The sequence below is a fragment of the Molossus molossus genome, unplaced genomic scaffold (assembly GCF_014108415.1).
Source record: "Molossus molossus isolate mMolMol1 unplaced genomic scaffold, mMolMol1.p scaffold_m16_p_14, whole genome shotgun sequence".
Classification (NCBI taxonomy): Eukaryota; Metazoa; Chordata; class Mammalia; order Chiroptera; family Molossidae; genus Molossus; species Molossus molossus.
The window spans coordinates 55,269,369-55,297,047 of NW_023425349.1; the positions used below are offsets into that span (position 1 = coordinate 55,269,369).

At 34.5% G+C, this 27,679-nt stretch overlaps 1 protein-coding gene across 2 annotated transcripts in view; it reads right to left on the reverse strand.

The window, feature by feature from the left end:
* The window catches only part of RFX3 (regulatory factor X3), a 290,497-nt gene that overhangs the window by 82,801 nt on the left and 180,017 nt on the right, over positions 1–27,679 (reverse strand). For both annotated transcript variants that reach the window (XM_036261527.1, XM_036261528.1), the window contains 2 exons: positions 20,698–20,956; positions 1,737–1,811 (listed from right to left, as the gene is read on the reverse strand). In XM_036261527.1, coding sequence (XP_036117420.1) covers positions 1,737–1,811; positions 20,698–20,956 — 334 coding nt within the window. The remainder of the gene's footprint in view (positions 1–1,736; positions 1,812–20,697; positions 20,957–27,679) is intronic.

Consider the following 27,679-nt stretch of genomic DNA (forward strand, 5'->3'; position numbering starts at 1 on the left):
CAAATAAAACTATACAAAAATTCTTATATCCACATTATTGTTCATGAAAATACTAAGATGAATGATTCAAGTTAAAATTAAACATATATTTACTAAACTATGTCTCTGAAATGGAAATTGAATATCAAAACCCAACTTCTTAAATTTCTGAAAATTCGTAAACGGTAACTGGAAACTCCTAGTGGTTTGTTTTCTGATGTCCCTGGATATTTTGACTGAACATGAACAACAGTTTCACTTGCCATTTTCAAGATACAAACACCAATTAATCATCACGCCCTCCCCAAAATATACACCTAATAATATACAGTAAATCAGCCTTAACCCACAACCACAGACTCATGCTAACACAAAAGGGATATACTTATGGAACATATAAAAGAGTGGCATACTGCATACAAATTTTCAGAAAAGGGAAAAAATTATATTCGTTTCAAAAAGAAAGGCTAAGATATATTATTTTAAAATTTATATCTATAATTTTCACCAAAATTGCAGGCATTCTCCAAGTTGGTTAATCTGTTTTTATTTACCATACTTCCTCTTGAGAAAGAAACAAGACAAAATACTTCATCTAAAAACAACTGTGTAAGAACACAGTATTTAGTGTTGTGTTGGAATATAGAAGTTAAATGTTTGAGAATTCAAATCTTTAAAAAGCATATAGAAAACATTTTCTATGAGCCAAAGGCTTCAGGTTTACAGAAATAATAATAATATTTTTGAAATTTCATTTGGGTAAATAAAATTTGGACTTTTCAGTCACAAAATATGAAGAATTTTTAAAAATTATAATAATGTATTTCTAAATTTAAGAATAAATACATTGTCAGTGGGGATGGAAAACTAATTCTTACTATATTGTTACTGATATTAATTTAGCAGAAGATTTATCTAAAACATTTGATTCAAAGGTCTATGTACTTTCCCCATATATTCAGAAATCATGGTAACAAAATAATTTTAATTGGCATTTTTACTGGTTCCCCAAAATTTGGACATTCGATGGAAATGTTTACAGTTCCAGAAAACTGTCATCACTCATCTTGCACTTACCAGTGTTGTGGTGATGCTGCATCGGATAACAGTTAAAAGCTTCAAGAAATAGTAACACTACTCCTGTTTTGTCTCAAGTATTAGCAATTTATAGCTTATCTATAGCCTCACTTCTTTAGGCCCAGTGTCATTTTTCTTCAGGTCTTAGGCCCTGAGCTTCTCTAAGCAGCTGCTTCCTGCCATCTTACATAGCCTTACTGATAAACAGATCATTTTCAAACATTTTAGCACTGGGTTTGGCATTAATAATATTTTTTCTACTTAAAGAATATTACTGGACATATAAGTAGATATAAATATATCTCTGTCTCAGACAGACATAGAGAGGCAGATAATAAGCATTTACTTCACAGTAAATAAATATCGAAATAGAAAACTTAAAATGTTTAATATTGTCTTGAATTACATTTTACAAGTAAAAATAGCAGCTTGTTATTAACTTGGAAATGTTATTTCTGTACCAAAACAGTACAAAAACTTAGTAAAGCAATACATTGAGGACTCTATTTTTAAGATATTCCACTGTACAAAATAGCCAGTAAGTGATACAGAGATCATAGGGGCTGAGAAAGGAAGGTTAAGAAGCAAAATAAATAAGTAAATAAATAAAACAAGCATTTAGAAGCCAGCAACACATGCAGAACAAGCAAGAGATTAGTTTACACAAAGAGGCAACTTACATGGCTGTTGAGAAGAGAGCTTCTGTGAGTGGACAGACCGTCAGACTTTTGCAGCGTCTCAATCGCCATTTCAATCTGATAATAGATGTCATTAAAAAAAGGGCTCAAGACAAGATAGTAATAAAAGGCTCACCAGAGAATTTTTGATAGATTTTTAAAGTTCAATTTCTTCTTGAATGGTGGCAACTGAATAACTCTCACTAAGTGTATGTCCACCATCTTCCCCCACCCCCAAAGAATAAAATAAAATAAAATAAATATATGCACACCAGTAATAAGCCCAATCACAAAAGTAAACCTTTTTTTTTTTTTTTTAACATTCTCTAATTTTAATCAGAATGGAGACCAGAGGAGCAGGAACCCCAGTGGATTTTTCTAGTTATGAGAAAAAAATTCTTGACTTTCATAGTTCAAGATGAGGGACAGTAACCACTCTTTCTAAATAGTCTCCCCTCAAAGACTATTTAATATTTGTTTTATTCTGTCATAAAAGAAAGATTTTGTTTAACATGCATTAGTATTTTAATGCAAATGTGCAAAGACACCTTCATTAATGTTCAAAAGCTACTAAATCTATCCACCCCTCTCTTAACCCTGTATTAAAATTTGGAAAGTGGAGGATCATTAGTATGAACAAACATTAAGATGTAATCATGGCCCCTACATTATGTTTTAGGATATGGTGGTGGGGAAGAGCCATTAGAAAGGACAGCAGAAATGGAACACAGAAGAGAAAAACAATTCAGAGCCAACAAAGAAAAGGGAGAACCACAGAAAAGTTTGATTCTACATGATCTCAGCACACCATGAGCAATCTAACACCTTAATTAAGTAGCAGGTGCCAATGAGATATGAGATGTGTTCTTGATAACCTCATATTTAAAGATATCTACCCATCAGCTCCTAATGTAGCATGTACTATAAAAACAAGTTCTGAACACTGTATTTGGCTACTAGGTTATATTAACGATATTAACTAAAGTTAAATAAAAATCACATTATATAATTTAAGAGAGAAAATCCATATCATTATTTTTATTTTTACCAACTGATCAAATCAACAATTCAGAATAAACAGTTATAAAAATATTTAATGCTTTAAAGCATAGTTAACTTACTTGTATTTTACAATGGCTATGGAAAGTAATGATGCCTTACAATTTTAACAAACTGTCACCTCCCACCACACAAAAAGAAAGGATGGCAATATCCATAGAAAATTATTTTTTTTCCCCTATCAGCTTTCCAATTTCTTTGTGGTAGAATAATTTATACACAGACATTCAGTCTCAATTATACATAATTTTCTTCTAAACAATGTGAGAATTAAGTTTTAATTTAATTTTATATTATTTTCTGAAACTACTGGTTCTTCCTCCCTGGAGTTAATGAAATGTAATACTGAGAAGAAAGTTTGATTAGAAATGATAAAACATTATTCTTAAAATAGATATTAATTAATTCATAAGCTATAATACAATTTATTCTATTAACCTTTTTTTAGATCACAAATTAAGTAAACTGACTTCTAAATCATTTTCTCTGCCAAACAAGATGTTAATAAAGTTTATCATTATACTTGAAACAAGATACATTACAGAAAGAGTAAATAAATGTAATGAGTAAACAAACATTTTACCAAAAATGTTAAGCTGTAAAACTATAAAGGACCTCAGTATTACATCTCTTAAAAGGGCACCAATAATAAGTGCTCTTCTTTTCAAAGAGAAAACATAAAAAAAAAAAAAAAAAAAAAAAAAGCTGAAATAAGTTTCAATCACTTCCAGGAAAAATTTGCTCAAAACTTTAATTTACCAAAATGCCTACATTTTCATCAAAGTTCGAGGGTGACAATTTTGAGGTTAGATTTCAATCTACTAAATAAAAATAAAAATAAAATATCTGTATCTTATCATTTTATACATTGAGATGAAAGGTCAAAACTATCAGAAATATAATAGCTGAGCAACACTGAGGGAGAAATCCATGTCTGGGTTTGTTAATCAGCCATTTAAAATTGGATAAAGCAGCACTTATTTTTTGGAAAAAAGGGAAAAAGTTAGATGATCTGCTTCTATTGCTAACTTGCTACTCCACAGTGGCCTCAGATTCCCAGACAACTCCCTAGGGTGCCAGATTATTAGGAAATGAACATTTGTGGACAGCTTCAAAGTGCTTTGGGGAGTCACAGTGTCCAGAATATATCATGGTTCAAACTGGGCTCCCTAGAGATATGCTGACTTTCTAGAATTCTTTGGACTTTGAGAATTTGGGTTTCTTGTGTCCCTTTGTAATACAGATTTTAAAAGTGAACTAGCTCCTTCGGCTGTAGAAGTGTTCTGCTCTAATTGATTTCGGCCCGTGCTGAGTTTGCAGAGGCCAGGGAACAGGAGGAAGCGTGGAAAGACAGGACCAGCTTCTGAGCAAGCACACTGGAACCTCTAGAAGCTCACAGGGTTCCAAACACCCATGGATTCTCTGAGGCTCATTAATTAGTCCAGTGAGAAGCAAGAACATCTAGTGACCACCTAGTTGATAAGAATTTCTGAAAAGCATACAAAAATACTAAACATATATTCATCCTATTTATTAAATGAAAACATTGAAGGAAATTCTTATCTCATGAAAGGATCACAGCCCTGCTTTATTTTTTAAGATAGGTTTTGTTTTTACAGTGACTGTGCACCCATCCTATATAATGTAGTATACAAGGAATCATGATAAAAAAAAATTTATAACCCAAGGATAGTATAATCTGGCAAGAGAGATAGGGTATGGCATATGTATGTATGTAGCATATAATTAAATATGCGTCACAAATAAAAGAGTAGTTCAGACATATAGAAGAAAATGAAAAGTTCTTTATTTTTTAAATTTGGGGGGAGTCTTGGTCCCCTTCTGAGGATGTGATAAAAACAATGACACTTTTACTTAGAAAAATGTAGTTAAGTACTCCTACAAAATTTTACGTTCACTTTCTCAGAGTTTATGGATTCCCCAAATTCAGAACTCCATGCTATACGATGGAGAGTTTTCAGCAGGTAGAAGTGGGGGACAGGGTGTTGTAGGGAGGAAGAATGGACTCAATAAAGCTGGGAGGAAGGAAAACACAGTGTGTATCCATAGTTGGGAATTGTCAAGAAGTCCAGTTTATAGGGTGTGATATATGGGAGTGGCATGCAGTGAGGCTGAAGTAACAGGCTGGAATTCGTTACTGGTGTGTGGGAGTCAGGGAAGAAGAAATGTCATTAAGGTTTTGAGGGAAGTGTGGGATGTTTGAAAAAAATGTCCGTTTTCAGATAAAGCCAGAAGGGTTTTATTTGGTATAACAGACCATGCCCTGCTAGTTGAAAAGATTAAAACATGTAAGACTGAAGTGTTCCCAGTAAATGTTTGTTGAATAGAAGCTTTCAGGGGACAAAGTATGAGAAGAGATTAACCCCTACAGGAATGTGTTGTGGAAAGTGAGGGTGAAGGAGGAATTAGAAGAACCATGAAAAATCAGGGAAGAGTAACTGTGAGGCCAACGTTTGATATTATAGCTATGGAAGGTTAATCAGCTCTAATATTCCAAACGAATTACTGATGTCACTCCTACCAATTAGCCTGTGATTTGGTCCTGTCATAGTTTCAGGAGGGCTATATGTATCTATGTATATGGGCAGGGGTTGGATAGAGAGACAGCAAATTAGCTAAATAAAATATGATAGTTAATTAGGATAAATTCTACTAAGCCCATTGAGGATTAAATTAATTTGTTAACTTTTCCATTATTATGGATTAGATACTTGAGCAAATATTTGTTCAAGCTTTTGGGAATTAAACCAAGCTCAAGAAAAACATGGCAGAATAGCATTTTATACTCAAAATACTGAGACCAAAGTGAACTGGGAAGATCATATGCTTCCAGTTTACAGTAGATCATTCAAAACTTAAATTTAGTCCTTAGAAAAAAGTTTTGAATTCTCCTGGCTAGAAATACGCTTAGTACTAAATTATATTCCACAGTACCCATACTGTCATATTTAAGGTAGGAAATGATGATCAGTAAGATAAATGGGAAATTTGCTTAAAAGTAGGTTCACTGAGCCCCAGCCAGTATGGCTCAGTTGGTTGAGTGTTGTCCTACGAACAAAAGGTTGCCATTTCAATTCCAAGTCGGGGAACATACCAGGATTATGGGCTTGATCCCTGGTAGGGGGTATGATGGAGGCAGCCAATTAATGTTTCATTCTCACATCAATGTTTCTCTCTCTCTCTCTCCTTTCCTCTCTCTCTAAAAATCAATTAAAAAATATATATGTATGTGTGTATATATGTGTGTATACACACATACATATTTAAAAGTTGGTTCATTGATTCAAAAGATTATTGGCCCAGCCCTGGCCGGTTTGGCTCAGCAGTTAGAGTATCAGCCTGCGGGCCAGAGAGTCCCAGGTTCAGTTCCCGCTAAGGGCATGTACTTGAGTTGCAGTTCGTCCCTGACCCTGGTTGGGGTCATGCAGGTGACAACCAGTCAATGTGCCTCTCTCACATCAATGTTTCTCTCTCTCTCTCCCTCCCTTTCTCCCTCCTGCTCTACCTGAAGATAAATGCCAAAAAAAAAAAAAAAAAAAGATTATTGGCCCAAATAGTGAACATGATTGTCTCATATATCTAAGAAAATGTTTCTCATCTCAACAAAGATATTATATCACTATAGTTTCAGACAATAAAAATGATTAAATTGTTAGATTATCAGCTAGTTAGAATTTAAAAGTGATTCAAATTCAAGAAATATGTAGGAGTTTCTTTTCTTTTCTTTTCTTTTTTCGTATGTGCCCCTAGTGGGAACCGAACCTGGGACTCTCTGGTCCACAGGCCAACGCTCCAAACGCTGAGCCAAACTGGCCAGGGCAGGAGTTTCTTTTCTAATAAAATAAATAAATACCCCTCCACCCCCAGTATAAAACAACTATGGTGCTTGCTGTGATAATGGGAACTTCATCAGATTAGTAAAGTTTCATTCCATTTCAATGAACATAAAACCCCATTGTATACAAGGTGCAGTGTTAGCTGTGTGTGTGTTTGACTGTATATGTGGAGACAGAGTTGAAGAGGTAGAGCAAGAGATGAAGAAATAGAAGGAGGGAGGGAGAAATGTTTTGCAAAGATATTTAAAACATAGCTCTGCCAACCAGAAAGTCACAATACATCCCGGCCTAAGTGGTAAGAATGACACAGTGTATCTATTAGTATACAAGGAACTTCTAACTTTCTCTTTCTCTCCCTCTACATGATTAAGGGTAGACAGAATAATTTAAATAATTAAGTGTTACTAGAATACAAAGGGAAGGAAGGAGAGGAGAATTACTTCGTGCCGGTATGGTTAGAGAGAGAGAGCATGGATAAAGTGGTTCTTTAGTAGAGGGTTGACAAATAATGCCTGGCATTCCGATAGGGGCAGGTTGGTGAAGATTTTAGACTGAGCAAACAATGAATAAAGGCACAGAAATAAGATGGCAGAATGTAAACCCAAAGAAGAGTAAGATTGGCTGAAGGATAAAGTTCCTTTAGGGACAGGTAAATTAAATTAGACAGACTGCAATTTCTTGGCGGGATTCTTCAATTAAAACAATAAATTCAATTAAAAATAAAATAGAGATGGTTTTTTTAAAAAGGGAATGAAACATTGTTGGAAAGCTTTTAGAAAGGGAATTGAACTGATATGATATCATTATATATTAATCTAGGATATAATGTAGGAAGCGAAAGAATCTAGAAACAGGAAAACCACCTTGGAAGCTATGGTAATATTGTAGCAGTGAGAATGAGAAGGAATTAATATGAACATACTTTTGAATTACAGATCCAAAGGTGGGAAATCTGAGGCAGAAAGCTTGGCAATGCCTCATTTTTACTTCAAATGAACACAAGAGTCTTTATTCCATCACTGTGCGATTAGAACATTTCAAATACACATATCAAACGCATTGACATGAATAGTTTCTAAAATGTTTTCCTGTTCATTTTTCTGCTGCATGATCTTTATTCTGAGAATACTGATCATTCTGTTATTGAAATTTCAACCCTCCTGCAAGCTATTACAATCAGATTAAAAGGAGGCCCTGTGACAACCTGAAAGACTACTTCAAGCCTCAGTGATATCTGTCTTCTTGAGTTTTGCTCCAATCTATCTATCTATCTATCTATCTATCTATCTATCTATCTATCTATCTATCTATCTATTCATCCATCATCCATCCATCCATCCACCCACCCACCTACCTACCTATTTATCTATCTAATCTTTTCCTTAGTTTTTTTTTCCATTTTTTTTTAAAGCCCTTTTGCCTTTTTCTATTTAATAGTACAGAGCCAAATAATTTTTCTAATGACAAAAGGATTCATGGTTGTTGCTTTCTACAATTAAAAAGTTGGTATGGTAAATAAGCATTTTCCATTTTCTACTTAAACTAATAAAGCTTTAGTCCATGATTATACCTTAGCTTATTTTGTAAAAAAAAAAAAAGAGTCAATTCTCTGAACTAAGGTATAGCATCCAGCTATATCTTCTACTAAATTTCATCCTAAAACTGAGTTGCCAAAAGAATACACATCCTCTCCACAATTATCTAATGCTAGGATACATAGCACTTGGGGATTCAGACTGGTTCATGATGATCCTGGACTATTGCCTCATAATCAGAAAAGAAACTATGGTAACTTCTCTGAGATCAAATGGTGGGATGCTCCATTTGAGATCATGTTTAGCTTGGAAAGACAAACTTACAGAGCATTGAGATTACTGGAGCAGGTAGGACTTAGAAATTCCCTATGTAAAACAACAGGTAAGAAACTGATATCCATCCCAGCCACCATGGGCACATGACTTTTTAGAAAAATAGGTGCTGCCCTGGCTGGTGTCACTCCGTGGTTGGAGAGTTGCTTGTTGCACCAAAGGGTCACAGGTTCAATTCCTGGTCAGGGCACATATCCAGGTTGCAGGTTCAATCCACAGTCAGGGCATGTGCAGGAGGCAACTGATTGATATTTCTCTCTAACATCAATGTTTCTCTCTCTATCTCTTTCCCTCTACCTTCCTGTATCTCTAAAATCAATGAAAAACATATCCTTGAGTGAGGATTAAAAAAAGAAAAATAGGTCTTTTCTGAAAGATAAAGGAAAATCCTTAGCAACACATTCATGTACATCTATGCAATGCCCCAAACGGAATATCGTATATGTGGACAATTAAGACTTTTTCTTAATGTAAATCTTGACCAGTCATTCCATCAGATACTCATAAAACAGAAGGAAAAAGAACAATTATATCATCTTATTCACTGTCTTTATAGGTCAAGGCATATTCTCTTGACTGAAATGACTTTTTAATCTTTTTTTTTTTTAGACAAAAGGTCAAGATTGATGTTTTCAACTACTATTATAATTAAAATTGGTCTCATGGTAAAAACAATTTCCTTTCTAGAACTGTTAAAGTGATTGAAAAATAGTATAATACTATATGCTTTATAAACCTTTGTCATTTGATCTTCACAGCAACTTTGTAAAATAGAAAAGGCAAGCAATATCATCTCCTTTTCGATTAGAAAATTGAGGCTCTCTAGGATTGAGGGAATTTCTTAAGATCACATAGGTATTAACTGTAAGACTGGAATCCAAGATTTATTTCTCTAAATTCAGCATCATTTCCATTTTATACAAATATAACATGAACATACATCAAGTGGAAACATCCCAAATTGTTTAATAAAACTATCTTCCAAGGAGTGGCTTGAAAAATTAAAATTCGCTAAATGATTTACTGTTAACAAACAAGATTTACTTCCTAAAAGGGTTTTAACTATGACTGAAGCATAACTTGAAAATGATTTCAAAGTGATGAAGTTATGAGGCAACAAAATGTTTTGAATGGATAGTTAGATTTTAATCATCATAAAAATAGTTATCCTTAATATATAATGTTGCATTTTCTTGTTAATATAGGTTACTTTGTTAACCTTACCATTCACCACTTTCTTAGAGAAATAGCATTTTTGTTTCCTGGTGAAAGAACAGTAAATACTTTAGAGAAATCCAATGAAGAAAATACACTTAAGATTGAACTCTAAGATTTTACATTTAGTTTGCATTAGAGATCTCAAACAACAGCCTCCTGGTGTATGCATATGTGTATGTGGGGACTTTCTACAGGAAGTACTTCAACCAGGAGCGTCACAGCAAACAACACTTTCACTATGTATTTGGTCTATATAATTACTATAACACAGGTTGTTTCAAAGTGTAGTCCTAGAAAGTTGTTAGAATCATCTGGGCACTTGTTATAAATTCAAAACAGTAGCAACAACAACAAAACAATGGAGAGTCTACATCCAGGTCTCTCATACTTGTATTGCTAATGCTCTGATCTCTTCAATTTGCCCGAAGCATTCCTTTTCAGAATATAAGGTGCAACCCATCAGTGAATTATGAAATCAATTATGTGGGTCCTGACAAGCAGGTTTTAAAAATTAAAGATGTCAAACAGAGAAGAAAATACCCAGATGTCCCTACATAGTATGGATAAAGTACTGTTTCATGGAACTTTGGTTTCAGTGACCTATGTAGGAATGTATATGTGTATATACTCATGACTGCATGCATGTATGTATATGAGAACTGGGCCACAATATAAAGGTATTTCTCACTGTAGGTTATGGCCCCCAAACTTTAAATGCTCTGAATTAATGAGCTAAATTAGTTCCCGTCTAGCCATTGAAACCCTTCTTCTAAGGACCTACAGGTGTCTCTTGGGCACAGGAGGCCCGGTACTGCAGATAGAAATGCCCCTTCTGAAGCTAAGGCTCTGAATATGATACTATTCTTTAATTTGTATATTCAAATAATACAGAAATCTACATATAAATTCATTACTCCACAGTAATGTTGAAAGAAGCTTAACTGAGAGATTCAGGATAGGCTGCTTTTGTAACTCTTAAAAAATTTTTTTTAAATACCGAGAAAACACACCCAGACAGCTTTGCTTTTCATCTCAGCTTGAATCAGAAATCAGCTAAAGACAAAATCTTAATCTTACTAAGCATTTGAAGTTTTAGGTCTTGCAACTGTTTAACTATATTAGATCCTTTTTATTCAGTGATTATTTTATGACATCTAGAGAAAAAAATTGAATTATTGTGCTTTCAATCTGAAGTTTTGGTAATTTTGTGCCATCTGAAACTACCCTAAAATATTTATGGGAAAAACATTTTGATAAGAAACTAGCATAAACTGAATGTGTTCTGAGAATATTTGGTTTAAGTTAGTGTACTGAAACCAAGACCATTGTTTTGGGCTTCCTCTGATCATTTTGTAGAGCCCAGATCCCTCCACCCTCACCTGGACCTCATGAGACTGGCCTAATCTGTGAGCGACAATAAAACTATTTTTTCTGACACATCAACTGCATAAGCACTCAGGGCTAGAATTACCGTCAAGAATCTGCTGGGTTAGGATTAAGTGATGGGATCCAAAGTTAAGTTTGCATTTTCAAATATAAGATTTCTTTTTTATTTTATTTTTGACACTAGTACATATGTCCCCATTTCTCCCCTCGTCCCCACTCCCCCTTTCCTCTGGCCATCACCATACTTATCTGTGTCTATGGGTTATGCTTGTATGTTCTGTGGCTAATCCTTTCATCTTCTTTCATCCGGCTCCCCCTCCCCGTTCCCCTCTCCACTGACAGCTGTCAGTCTGTTCCATGTATCCATGCCTCTGTTTCTATTTTGTTCATCAATTTAGTTTGTTCATTAGAGTCCACATATAAGTGAGATCATATGGTATTTGTCTTTCTCTGACTGGCTTATTTCACGTAGCATAAAAATTTCCAGGCTCATCACACTGTCTGCCTTTTGTAGATCATTCTGAATACTAAGAACATTTTCACTCTGTACTTAAGTCTATGTAATCACTAAAACAGGTTTTAACAAAGTGTGATCCTGGAACAGCATTAGCAGAACAATTTGGGCATTTGTAAGAAATGCAAATCTTGGACTCTTCCCCACACTGCGTTTAAAAAAAAAAAAAATCCCCCTCGGTTGGGGTCCAGGGACATGTTTAACTGATGCTCCAGAGAATACATACTCATGTGAGGACCACTGCACTAAAACATGATAAAAATATTTTTCTTTGCCATGGTCAGACTGCAATTACTACTTCAGGGAAAATTAATTGAGAGATTAATGGGTACCCCTACAATGGTGCTAGCTAACTTTATGTAAAGGGTGATTTTTGAAGTTTATGTATTATTTAGATTTTTGCTTTTCTTTCATTCTCTTGCTACTCAATCGTACCCAACTTTAAGGCAATTTTCCAATTTATTTTAGCAACAAAGTAAGAATATAAGAACAATTTTGGTGAATCAAAAATTAATCAATTTACAACATATTAACATTTGCGATTTAAAAAAATAATGTGGTGAGAGAGAGGATAAAACTAATCACTTAAAAGAAGTTTGGGGGCTACTTGTGAATTTCCATTTTTGCCTTGAAGGATTAGGTACTTTTCGATGCTGAAATTAGTTCCATTACCCATACCGTAAACCTTTATAATCTTAGAAGCACAGTGCCTGGTCAGTAGTGATTGTTTGATTAATGTTTGGGTAAATGTTTGAGAGAGTGAATAACTAAAGAAAATAACCCAGACTGTAAGTACATGAATACATATACAAAACATTCACTTTCACTTCAAAATATTGAATAAGAATGGCTCTAAAAATCTTTACTAAGTTGATTATATCAATATATTCTTTGTAGCTTTTGGATTTCACATCATGCTTCCCCATGATAAGAGAATAATAAAATACATTTTCCATCTAAGTAAAATTAATTTTTATATAAAGAATAATGTATAGAACCAATCTAATTTTCTTTTCTAAATAGTTGCGCTATTGTCCCAAATATCATTTATTGATAATCCATTATCTCTCCACTAACAGGCAATGCCACCTTTATCATATACTATATTCCTACATGCACCTGGCCCATTTATGGCCTTTTAGTTTATTACTGGCCTATACTGATCTATTCCTGTGCCTATACAATTCTGTTTTAATTATTATAATTTTATGCTTGAATAACTAGCAGGGCTGTTTCCATTCTACCCCACTCTCCATTACTTTTTCTTTTTACAAAATTTTCTTCATGGTTCTTGCATGCTTACTTATATATACAGCTTTTCCTTTTAAAAAATATTATTGGTATTTTGATTAGGATCAGACTGACATATTTTAAGTTAATTTAGGGAAATTCAAAATGTTCGATTGCCCTTTCAATTATAAAAGACATTTTTGTGTGTCTCTTAGGAATTTTAAAAAGTTTTATTCAGCAGCTGAATCTTACACATATATTGTTAGTTTATTGCCTGGTATATTTTGAATTTTTTTATAAATGAGATCTTTGCTTCCATTATATTTTTTAACTACCGTTGTTTATATAAGGAGAAGTTATTGCTTTCTTTGTACATTAATCTTATGCTCAGTCACTTTATTAAGTTTTCTTATTATTTGTTATCATTTTTTATTTGATTCTCCATGATTTTTATCAGGTGTATGATAATATCATCTGCAAATTCTGAACTTTTTGCCTCCTTTCTATTTTTATATTTTATTTCCTTCTCTTGTTTCATTAAATGCATATTTCTTATAATTTGAAAATACAGTTTCTTTCTTACAAGGCAGATGGGAAAGTTACTAAAATTTATAGTAAGTATATTTAAAATAAATGTGTAAAATTATTCCTAATAGTCTGAAGTTAGATTACAAAACACCTAGCCCATGAAATTTACAGACTCCAACAGTTATAATCAAACACAATAGCTGGATTTTAAAAGAAACCAAATAATTATGTGATCAATAAACACAACTGCAGTCATGCATGCTGAGAAAGTGAAAATCAAATCACATGCTTTTGGGGTATGAACTAGTAAACATGGGGATGTACAGATTCCTCTCATTTGAGAAGTGATCCTTGGACACAGGCATTGTGTTGTACTTTCCCTCATTAAATTAAAAGACATGGCCAGTGGAAGTGGCAGTATTAAAATTTTATGGGTCCAATATTGACTCATGTATTTCATAGACTACAGTGCATTTTAATTTGTTAACAATACATTTCATATTTTATCTGGATTACCTGGTCTTCATGAGTGAAACATTAGTGATTCTTTTCCTTTAAGATCTGTATTAATTTTAAACTAGTAAGTTAATCAGAAATATCATTTATAAATACAAGGATTAAACAAAACTTACACCAGAGGTCATCGGAACATAACTTACTTCCATACTTACAAGTGGAATTTATAAACATCATTACACTTTTCTAATCTAGATTTCACATGAAATAGAATCTAGCCATTTCTGGCATGTTACAACACACCTGTGTTCTGAAATGCTGTTTCAGTAGGAAATAGCTAAAAATTAAAATAACTCATTATATTTTGCTTTAGAAATTCAGGGGAATCCATCAGTTATGCTGAGGAGAGGCTGAGGCCCCTTTCAATCTGTTTGTCTTAACCTCCTGGTTTATCGAGATGATGAGGAGTGGAATGTTGTACAGCCTTAACAGTAAAATTACTGCCTCTAGATCTTATCACCTTCAAGGCCGGAGCAGTGTAGAACTGACTGACAGCTAAATGGAATACAGATGAAGTGATTGAGACACGAGTCACTCAAAGCCCCATTTTATTAAGTGCTTTGAAAATGAGGTTCCAGAACCTTCAGTCAATTTAGGATTTAGTGCAGGAAGCAGAAGATTCGTGGTACTCTCTCTCAGGAATTTCATTTGAGGGCTCACACTGGCCTAAGGAAAATGGGACACAGGAAAACAAAAAATGCTAAGTTCATAATGGACATACATGCTTCTGCCAAAGTAAGTGGAGAAGTATTTTTTTAATCATTGAGGCTAACTGACTAAGACAATTATTTAAAATAGAAATTACACTGTATTATGTCAAATATAGCTGATTTATGCATAATTTATGTACTCTTCTAAATTAAAAAATTCTTCTAAGCATATCTCTGTATATGATAATTAAACAGAAGTTTTTATCTCATGTGACTATTTTGCTTTTCTATATCTATATGGCCATAATCAATAATCCAACATTATTTTAACTTTTTTTTTTTTTTTTTTTTTGGTAAGATAGATGGGCAGCTCAATTCCTTCTAATATAGTCATTTTCCATAAATATAAAGAAGCCCTTCGAGTACTCATCTGGAAAAAATCTCTAAGATATACTGCTAGGTGAGAAAAAAAGCAAGATGCAGTATTTTTTTTTTAATCATTATTTGGATTTAAAAAATGGTAATGAGAGAGGAAGAGAAAGACATTCTGCTTGTATATTCGCAGAATGTCCCTAGAAAGACACTAAAAAGAACTTGATACCAGTGGTTGACTTTAAGGAGAAGGACTGAAAAACAGAGGTGAGAAGGAGAGTATATTACGTACTTTCTCATATCTTTTGAATTGTGCAATTTAAGAATGTATAATTCACATAAATAAATTAAAAGACCATTCCCTACACCAAATCCATAAATATGTAAACCCAAGGATAAAGAAATAAAAACACCTATAATTCTTAAATGAATTTTTAACTTTCTATAAATTGTAAAAGGTAGGCCAAACTTTTACTTATATAGCAACAGATGTACATTCAAATTTCCCCTCAAGAAATTCAAAGAAATTACAGTATTTTACATTAATCGACAGAGGGAAAGATATGAACAATTTTAGTTTCAACACATTTTCCTTGTGCCCTTTGGTGGGATCTAATTTTAGTAAAAATCACTTAACATATATAAATACTAAATGTATATACAGTAAGATGTAAAAATTAGCTTTCATATCAGAGTCTCAACAGTGATTAATGTGATCTTATTTAGCTAACAAGGAAAAAAACCCTAGCCAGGCTAGTGTGGCTCAGTGGTTGAGCATCGCCCCATGCACCAAGAGGTCGCCAGTTTGGGCACATGCCCAGGTTGTGAGCCAAATCCCAAGTGGGGGGCATGCTGGAGGCAGCCAAGCGATGTTCTCTCTTATCAATGTTTCTATCTCTCTCTTCCTCTCCCTCTCTCTCTAAAATCAATAAAGAAAAAAAAATTATTTTAAGAAAAAAATACCTACACTGGCCAGTTGCTCAGTGGTGAGAGCATCAGCCTGCAAACCAGAGAGTCCCGGGTTATGTCGCTAAAGGCACGTTCCTCGGTTGCGGTTCATCCCCAGCCCCAGTTGGGGTTGTACGGGTGGCAACCAGTCGATGTGTGTCTCTCACGTCGATGTTTCTCTCTCTCTCTTCTGCCCTCTCTCCTTCCCGCTCTGTCTAAGATAAATGCAAAATTGTCCTCGGGCAAGGATAAAAAACAAAACCCCCCACAAAAAACCCTCCATAAATAAGCATCTATTTATAAGAATACAAAAGTTCTTTTATGGAGTAGTGAGTAAATAAAGTTTCTTAAAGCAAATTGTTAATTATTGAATAGTGTGGTATACTGTAACATAAACTGTGTTGGATGAGCACAAAATATCACCTACTACAATCATAAAATGTTGATACTCAAATGCAAATTGTTTTCAGTTTTCAAAATTCTAAAATCCTGTAAATGATATGGTTATACAGAAAAATAATGAAGAAAAATAAACTCGAGTTTTAAATGAATAAAAGTAAAGGAAACTTGGTGATGTAGTTAGAAGAAAGATCAAAGTATAATGAATTCGAAATTATGACTACAGCCAACTCTTCTACCTTAATGTCCATGTGCTACTAAAATATTAACAATAATTAGATCCCTAGAATTAATTTAATGAAACATAAAACATTTATTCATGTAGTAACTCAGCAGAACTCATATCCAGAGATGTTCCAACAAAAATGTTAGACAATGTTTTAAAAAATTCTTATTTAATACTATTAACAGAAAATGCCTTTGAAATGTGTGTATATATTTATACATATAAAACATATATTACATATATATCATTTTTACACACATAGTAGTTAAGAACTGGTAATTTGTACCATAACATATTCATCAAATAAAATTTAATTTGTTACCATCATAATCTTTTGCAAAATTCTGACATTTCTAGGTACCTTTAATACAGACAATTTTTACAATGCATAAGCAAAAATGAAATTCTGCAACATGTTTATGTAAAATATTTTTTTCACTTAAAGTTATAAAACTAAAGTAAATCATATGCTCAAATAAAAATGATTCAGAGATCCTTCTAGAATGAGAAAGATGGTATTATATTGAATATTAGACAAGGTAAGAACATATTCAAATGCTAATCATTTATTTTTCTTAGCAAGGGCTTCAATATGAAATCATTATCTTTTTTCATTGGCATATCTTGAGAACACTTGTTTGCACACTAAACTTTGTGGCAGGAAATTATTTCTAATAAATTTAAATGAAAGTACTTCAGTACAGACCTAGGTCAAACGTAAGAGAGTCAAGGTAATTATTTGGAGAACCAGAGCAGGATACCTTGCTACCCAGGAACTGAATAATGGTGATAGGTTTCGTTATTTCCAAGTGCTTAAACTTAACTAGTTTTACATCAACTAAATTTAACTGATTATACATTTCACTTATTACAGAATCTTAAGAAACAGCCTAATTCCAGTCAGGAATTTTGTCCACAGTATAGGCTACTCCTACACAGCCAGTCTCATCAGGCATGCTATAGGTGATAGGCTGACTATTAAACACCTAGAAAAACTGAATTTATATGGCACGATTTGGCTCAGCATCTGGAAAGAAATGGCTTGAGTCTTGATCAACAAGTTGTTGAACATTGTGCTCATCGACACAGACAACATTATGGTGATTACCAGAGGGACAGGGGGTGGCGGCTGGGGGGAGATACAAAAGGGTAAAGGGGGGATAAATGGTGATGGAAAGAGACTTGACTTGGAGTGGTGAACAATACAATATATAGATGATGTATTATAGAATTGTACACCTGAAACCTATATAATTTTATTAACCAATGTCAATCCAATAAATTCAGTAAAAATGCTAAAAAAAAAAAAGATTGTGCTCATCTAACTTCTCTGTATGGTTCTACAGTGAATAAACCAGATACCTAAAAATAAGTAAATTCCCTTTAACAACATGGCACCTACCAAAAAATCACTGCGTTTTAGCAGTCTAAACAAAGAAAAAAGCTACAAATATTCTAACATTTGGCAAAAGGAGGATGGTAGAAAATCTTAAATAGGTTTCATGGCACATAAACTTGGCTAACTTCACTATCGTAGCAGAAGTGAAATTGTAAACAGAATCACCATCTCCCTGGGAATGAAGCCGATGAGGATCTCTAGCACTATTGAGAGGGGAATCTAAATTGAATATAAATTTTGGTAACAGCCCTAGCTGGTTTGGTTCAGTGGTGGGAGCCTGCGGACCAGAGAGTTCCGGGTTCAGTTTCCGCTAGGGGTACGTACCAAAAAAAAAAAATTTTTTTTGGTAACAAATACAAAGTCACACTAGCAGATGTGTAATTAGGTAATATAATCTATCACATGAGCTTTGATTGAGTGCACCTAGGATTGTTCCAGGCAAAAGTTACCTTTTAATTTAACTTTTACACTCCTCCTGCTAAAAGTGAAATTTTCTTATAAAAGAGAACAACAAACAAACAAAAAACATCTTTAACAATAAAATCTTAAATATTAATGCATTTTTAAAAGTGTAAATTAATATGTACAATTGATCCTATGAACTGGTGGGGTGTTTTCAGTAGTTTCCCACTATTCCCAGTTGTTATAATTCAGTTATTTTATTTTTACTGTTAGTTTAATTTACCAATTAATATAATGGAAATCACGCGTCAAATTTATATAATGGATAACTTTAGGCGTAATGCCACTTCTTCACACTGTATATAGAAAAAAAATAAAAAATAAAACAATAAAATTTACCCTGTTAATGTTTGCACCTGTATTTATATGACCTGGAATAATCAATTCAGTTAACTCAGTAACAGCACTAATAAATCTAGTTAACACATTTCCAGTTGGTTTTTATCTCATAAATAAGCCAGAAATCAGTGTGAAGGTAAACAGAAATGCCTGGAGAAAATAAAGTAGAAGGATGGAGGCTGGAGGTGTGGTATGCTATCATGAGGGTGGATGAAACAAACATGGGAAAATACTCTTTCTCCCCATTTTTCAGTTTTCCTAAGGCCCTGATAAGTGGCAAGTACTTCCCTTTCCACTGCAAATGACTTACTAGGTGGCCTTTCTCAGGAGCATTATAAAGTACCGGTGCCTATTAAAATGCTTTTTATTTTATGGTAAAGATACAGTTAATTCTACATCTAGAACATTTTATAATTCCTTTGTAAAACTGGGAGGAAATTAGGAAATCACTTAATCTAACTAACCACTTATTTTATTGATAGGGGAACTGAGGTCCAAAGAGGGTATGATTTACTTTACTTACTTTATAATCTACATAAATATACTGTGACTAAAAGGTTTAGACATGCTGTACTTATTGTTATGAAAACCAAGAGACAAATACACAAAGATATAATTCGAAAGCACAAAGAAAAGGTTACAAAGCAGGAATTCTCCACTGAGAACAGCGAGTGATCAGTTTTGTTGTTAGTAAGAATTAGTGAAGAGCTTCAAGGAATGGATTAGGGAAAAGATACTCAATGATGAAGATGTAAATACATGTAATCATTACAAACAAAAAGTATGCACAAAGTAAGTACTTTCCAAGTATATATCTTGAAAATCCATAAAATGAAAAATGTTAAGTTTCTCACATTACTATCTAGCAAATTTGTTTCTACCTCTATTTCATTATAAGAACAAAATATTTGGTAAGTTGATAAAAAAAAAGGGGGTGCTTGTGCTTACTTCAAATCCCTAGGTTCCCTTTACATGAAACATCTAGAAAATCAATTGCATTGATACTTTAGCTAGGCAGTTCTAAATGCTTACAATCTTTTATATGTGTAGTTGAGGTGAAAATAGAAAGCTCAGGTTACAGAGCTTGATGACACTGAATTCTACAGTTTTCTATGACAAATTCTGTGACATCATTTCACTACTTTAAAATATGTGTCAAAGTAAATGTATTTATTACATTTTAAAAACTTGAAAACTCAAATATGTATGTTCCTAAGAAACTGCTGGCTTGTAGCAATGATCAGAGCCAAAGAGATCTTTTTCATTGGCATTACCTAGATCACTGCTTCCCACATGGGTCTCCCTGGTTCAATGTAAAATGGCTTTACATATGGCACATGGGTGAACACCTTCAATTTACTTTGAAAGAATGGATTTTAATATACTTTAGAAAAAGATACATGCAGTTTTCTACTTTAAAAGCGAATCAACTAAAAAATATATTAAGTAAATAGTAGTGGATGTGACATGTGAATATGGCCAAATTTAAATGTCTAAGGGTTGGGAAATGCTGCCCTTCACAAAGTAACGTCTCTGGAAATGAACTAGTATAAATATTACTGGTGAAAGATGTGAACTTTCCAAACTAAATTATATTTAACTCTGTATACTACTTCTTGGTTTTTATCTCATAAAGAAGCCAGTGTCAATCAACATAATATAAAAGTAAGTTCTTTTGGCAGAAACTTAAAGTATTTTACTGAATGTCATTGAAGAAAGCCTATTAAAATGAGCACTGATGAGTGAGAATTCCCTCTTTTATCTCCCACTATTAATGAAAACTTCCAAATTCACATAATTGTGGGGTGTGTACCAGTAACATTCTGCATAATGCTACACATACTACATTCTGGATAATATTGCAATACTAAAACTCAACACTTTCTTGTCCCAACCCAGTCTGTGTTGTGACCCCACCTACCCCCTATACTGGAAAATGTCAGTAGTGGCCACCAGGAAGCTAAATTAAACAAATGAAAACTCAAATACTTACTGTCGCTGGAGAGGCCCGAGTGGTGTGTGTCACTGAGTGACTAGAATTCTCCATTGAATTGCCAATCAGATAGGTTCCTCCAGAGCTGCTGATAAGTTGTCCTCCGGTGACGCCCATCTGAATCCCACCAGTGCCCACCATACTGTGGGATGAGACCACGGTAGTCACCTGTGCAGAACTCCCTTGAGTGTCAAAGTAACTCCCTCCGGTGTTTTGGCTGTACATCTGCGTTTCTGTGTAAGGATAAGTTGTTGTTCGGCTTTAGAAGAAGAAGAAAAAAGAAATTTACTAGCTTATTTATATCATCTTATTTGTTTCTAATGTGTATCTATGTGTAAAATATATCAGTTAGCTTAGCCTTTGGAACAAGGCAAGTTTTATATTTTGTATGAAACTTCATTTCCAGAAGTAGTTGTATTTACCTTCCAACTTAAAGGTACATTCCTTTATTAAGTACCTCAACACTTCTCTGTACTTTAGAGCTCTTGCCCTGTATTGGTGTCTACCTCCAACACATACAGTCTACCTCCAAAAAGTCTTGCTGAGTGACTTCTTCAAATCCTTATAAAACTTCCTGTAAAACCCAGTTTTAGAAAAGCTGGGATCTGGCATGACTTGGGGCTGATAAGTCAACTCCCCATGCTACTCACATTCCTGAGTGACTTGCAGTAAAATCCTCCATGACTAAGGAAGCTGCCATGGATGTCTTTCTTGGATCTTGAGCAGTTTACTCACCTTGCATCCTAAATCCATATCTATATGTCTCTCTTCCTCTATCCTCAAGATTCTCCTTGATGAATGACTATGCCAGCTCTTCATGCCCTCCCCCACTGTCCACTTCCCAACAACTGAATAAAGCTTCTGCCCATAGTCTTTCATTGAAATTGCTTTTCATAAGGTCACTTGTGACCAAATCTAAATACCAAGATATAAGGCTTCTGTCAGTTCTTATCTTTTTTGACCTAACTGCAATACAACATTGTTGACTACTCCCTTCTGCCCTTCCCCTCCTTTCTGTTCTGATTACACTTGCTTCACTGATTTTTCATGTTCAATTGATTATATTTTAACATGACTTTTGTTTTCACTTTTTTTTTTCTTTTTTTTATCCTCACCCGAGGATATTTTTCCATTTTTTGTACAGACAGAATGGGAGGGAGAGAGAGGAAGGGAGAGAGAGAGAGAATCATCGACGTGAAGGGACACATCGAGTGGCTGCCACCCGCACGACCAACCAGGGCCGGGGACAAACTGTAACCGAAGTACGTGCCCTTAGCGGGAACCGAACCCGGGTCTCTCCGGACCGCAGGCCAACGCTCCAACCACTGAGCCAAACTGGCCAGGGCTGTTTTCACTTTTTATTTTAAAATAAGTATATGCTCATTTGCTCATAAGAAGTTGCAAAATATTAGTACAGAGAAGTATAAAATACTTTTTAGTAAAATTCAAATATTAAATTAAAGGTTAATGTTTTTATTTTTGTCATTCCTTCAACCCATATCTGAGAGCTAGCCACTACCGACAATTTAATGTGTACATTTTCAAAATATACACAAGGTCTTGTTCTCTCTTAACCTCTCCGGTTCCTTAGTTTCTATGTCATTTCTTTTCTACTTTTTACTTTTCTACCACTACCTTTCAAGAACATTTCAAAGTTTCATTTTTTTAGTACTTTAAACATCGATATTTCTTGAGGTCTCCATGTTTAGCTCTTATTTTTTCTCATTTTATTCAGACCACGTGCCTTTACCATATACTATACAAGAGAAATTCCTTCTCTCTCTCGTTCTTTTTCCTATATTCTCCTTCTCAACAGAGTGCAGCACCACCATCCTCAGTTTTAGAATTACTGCTCTTTCCTCACTCAGACTGACATCAGTCACTAAGGCCTACAAATTTTACCTTCTAAATAATTCTCCAATTCTCCTTTCCATTCTTGTACTCAATGCATTAACTCATAATAGTCTGCATTATAATTGCCTTCTAATAGGTTTTCCTTCCTCTAATTGGGCTCTCTTCCAATATATCTTCAACTGTGCTGCCAGGGGAATTTTTCTAAAAGGCAAATACAAAAATAAAACTTTTCTTGAAAACCTTTACATGATTCTTTCTTCAAAAGGAATTCAGAACCCTTGACTGACCTTACAAGAGAGCAGGGCTGGTGCCTACATAATCTTCAGTCTGGTACTAGCCGTGCCCTCAAATGCTTTTTTCCCTCACACTACACCGGCCTCTTTGCTGGTCCCCCAAAGTGCCACTTTCTCTTGCTTTCCTGCTTTGTTGCACATGATTGCCTCTGCCTGGAAGGCCTTTATGTTTTCCTTTAACGCCCTTCCTTTGTCCTCATCATTCATAAACTCTCAGCTGAAGCATCACCTTATCTCCAAATTATTCTTCTGTACCCCTTGCCCTCTGTGGTCACTCCTCACAGGGCTGTTCTCTGTATTTTCCTACTGCATACCCTGTGCATACCTGAAATATAACTCTCAATATACTTATTATTAAATTCCTCATGTCTTCATACTCCCATGAAATTATGTTTTATTCCCATCTGTCAATACTTAACATAGTTGCTGGTACACTGTGGGCACACTAATCAATAGATAAAAACATGATGCAGTTTCATAAATTAATGAAACATAAATCCTTTTTTGTTTTGTTAAAACAGAAATTACGCTAAACTATTTAAAGATTTGTCTTTAGCATTTAAAACAGGCCATCTGACCTCATTAGAAATTACACTGTAATATAATTTATAAAATAATAATAGTGTTCTGAAAGTATTCCACAATGAGTCAAGTTAATGCATTGCAAGAGCAGCCACCATAGCAGAACTGGGCACAAATTTTAGTTTGGGGTGATGATAGAAACAACCACATAGAGAACATTTTTTAAATAGAGAAAAATGCCATTTAAAATACGTGTGCTGTTCTTCTCCATCATTGCTCTATTTTCTGATTGGAAGTCTCATCTATATATTACATACTAAAAATAAAACAGTCATACTGATTTCAAATTTAGGAAAAAAGACAAATGAGGTCATTTTAATTCATGTCCACTGCACATGACATTGACCATATTTGACTACTTAAAATAACACAATCTGATGTTGATATTTAAGTATAGCCAAATGAGGTATACAAACAGATACAGGACAATAAATACTTTGACAGATACAAGACATGGTGTCAGCTTTCATTTTCATAGTCTCAGCAAAATGCTCAAGCGTGCTCCCTAGTAATAAGTTGATTTCACAAATAAAACATCAAATAATCACAAATGATAGCTAAAATACTGACCATTTACTATGCAATAGGAACTATTCTACCTGCTTCAGGTATTGGCTCACTTAATCTTCATTTCAACTCTATGAGATAGGTACTATTATAATTCCTATTTCACAGACAAGGTGAATAGATTGAGTAGCTTTGTCCAAAGCAAAGAGCTGGTAAAAAATGGATTTGGAGTCTGCACTGAGCTCATACTCACAACCATTTTTTCACACACACACAAAAAACATTATTTTATGTATGTCAATGATAGTTGTGAATGACTACTGGGCAATAGCTTTACTAGGTGGTACAGGGCATTATGAATTTTCTGCTGCTGTTCGAGATTTCCTTACACCTTAGTTCACTATTTACTGGCCCCACATACTCTCCTCTCTTACCCAGAACAGGATTCATAGATGTACTTGCAGTGTTAAAGAAAAAGAAAAGGCAGAAATTTTTCAGAGGATACTTACCATCACTCACTTGGAATTTATAAGTTCTATGATCATGGAAGTTGCTACTCTATCAAAGAGAAACATTTCAAGGAATTTATATACTCCATCATTGGGTCATGCCTCCTTTATATAATTAGTTCTCAGTGAACACATCAGTAATGCAAACAAATGCATCACTGGCATATAAAATCTATATCTATAGTCCTGAAGTCAGTTAAAATATGGCAGCAAAATAAAATGCAACCTGCTCTTATTTTCATAGTTCTCTCTAGTTGGAGATGATTCAAGAGCTAGAAAATGAGCAAAGAACAAGACAAGGGTAAAAGTCACTAAAGAGTACTTCTGTCTAATCCATAAACTATCCTCGTTACTGAACATGACCCATGGGACGGAGATGGCTTGGCTACTGCATAAACATGCCCTGGGGTAAAGACTGGCAATTTCTAGGGGAGGAAAAAAGGACAATTTTATTAGGAAACAAAATCTCTGACAAACAATGTACATTTGCAGTGAGAAATAGAGGAGCTTTTAAACACTGGATTGGGTAATAGAGGCAGACCATAATATCCTTAGTCATAGTTCTTTAAAGGTAAAAAGATACGCATTAACCTATTTGTTGGAGTACTATCTGGAGCCTGAGCCAGAGTTATGCACAAGTAACTCCTAAAGGTCTTTCCATGGTCTAAATGCTCTAAACTCCTGAATAAATACTGAAGAATTTATGTAAAAAAAAGAAGTACCAACAGCAAAAACAGCAGTTCTTTCTTAGGTACTAGAAAAGATGATTATTTAAATCCGATACCTCAGATTAGCTTATCTTTCATATTGTATCATGAATACATATAAGTTATTACCTGCACACTATCTCCCCCAGAAATTTCAAAAATACAGGGTGGGGCAAAGTAGCTTTACAGTTGTTCATACGGAAAATAATACAATAATGAACAAATAACAATACAAGAATAAACTGTTCCGCATACTCACAACTGTAAATCTACTTTTGTGTTTACCCTGTGTATGTTGGAGGAAATAACTCAATATCTAGCATATCTGACTGAAAGCAGCTATTTTTAGATTGTACATTCCGGAAACAGCTAAATTGCTAAGCAGTTCTGTTCACATTTAAAAGATGCTACTCTGTTTCTTTTGTTTGCTACTTATTGATTGCCACAAACTGTTATGAAAATGATGTCATATTATTTCTATAATAGAAACCGTCCCATTGTTCTGCATGTGAATCCAGTGATGAATGAAAACACACAGATATGTGCATACTTGCTGACAGGAGCTTCTTCATAGCTGACTCTATAAGGTTCTACGTAAATGTCAGGACTCTGATCCACTGAATTCAGGAAATCATTGCTGTCTGTAACCCATCATGCCTCAGCATATACTTTGGCTAAGCATGATTCTGAATATTCCCTGCTTGCCTATTCACTGGGATTATTATGTCAATATACTTCAGCTATAACCAATTTTTCTGTTTTCTCTAACTTCACGTGTCTTATCCATAATTCCAGATATATAATATCTCTAAATTATGTGTTTTATATTTTACCCAGGTCTTGATAATCCTCTCCCACCAATAAGCTTGTCTATGATAAAGCCAAGCAATGAAATGAAAATGGCAAATTAAGGAAATAAAATATCTTTCAAATTTTATTTAATAAAGTTTATTGTGAAGGTAGAATATAGTAATGTTGATTATTATAATATCTTACATTGGTACAATGTTTTATGTCTTCAGGCTACTTTGTATTCATTCTTTTAACAAATTTTACTCAGCATTTATTCTGGAACCTAGAATAAAAGGAACAAAACAGACATAACCTCCACTGTCATAAGGGCTACATAATATAAGGAGTTGGTGGTCAAAAGAAAGGAACGGAAATAAGATAATTAGGAAGTTCCTTAAGCTATGAAAGAGAAAAAATAGATTAAAGCATAAGAAATAGGAAGGGCATATTAGATAGGTTAGTCAAGAACGTGCTCCCTAAAGAAGAGAGATTTAGGTTGAAACTAAACGATGAGAAGTAGCAGTCAGCCCTCCGGAAAACAGGAGGGAAAAGACATCAGGAAGAAAGTACAGCATGTGCAAAAGCCACAGCACAGGAAGAAACTGAATTTTGGAATAGCTGTCTATAACAAATGAGAAGGATATTAGAAAGTAAGGAGGTTTTAAAAGTAGCTAAAAATAAAATATTTAAGTATTATAAACAAAAAATTTTTTTTTATCCTCACCTGAGGACATTTTTCCATATTTTGTTCAGATAGAGTGAGAGGAGGGAAGGGGGGGGTGGAGAGAGAGAGAGAGAGAGAGAGAGAGAGAGAGAGAAACATTGACGTGAAGGGACACATCCAGTGGCTGCCACCCACACAACCCAACCAGGGCCGGGGACAAACTGTAACCAAGGCACATGCCCTTAGTGGGAACCGAGCCCGGGTCTCTCTGGACCTCAGGCCAACGCTCTAACCGCTGAGCCAAACCAGCCAGGGCATAAACAAACATTTTTAAACAGTGAATCATGATCTATAATTTTAACAGGTCACAACAGCATTAAAAACAGAAAGGGATTAGATGGGGTCAGAGCATATTATACTTAGTGAAGACAGGTATTACTTGGAGGAACTTTTGTTTCTATCATATATATATGTATATATATATGGTACGTATGTGCACGGACTCGCATGTGCATGTAAATATTTACCTGAGTATAAAGCTTTGAGCACATTGTTATGGAATAGGGCGAGAGGTTTGGACTTTGCTTTACATCGAGATAGGAGTAAGGCATGGGTCGGGGTAGGTAAGGGAAGGCTCTAGTCAGAGAAACAACCTTCACAAAGACCAGAGCGGTAATGGGAAACCAAGGGGAAATGAAGTGGCAAACGGTACAACACTGCAGGTGGGTCCTGTGAGATGATTCTGGAACATGGTCATTAGCTATGATGATAAGAGGTGATCTTATCAGAAAGTGTCTCCTCTAGTGATAGCAATATATATCTGATTGGACAGATTGAGGAAATAAGTGAAAGCAGCCAGAATGAACAATTTTTAAAATATTTTTGAAAAGTCTGAGAGCACATGAGGGACCTAGAAGAACTGAGGAATTAGGAAGAATTGTTTATAGAGTGGGAGATGTATTCTGTCACTTACTTTACACTAAGGGAATCACACAGGTTAGGAATTATTGCCCCTCTTTTAGACTATGATGAGAATCCAGTGGCAGCCATGGTGGACAGTGTATAGGGTGGGTG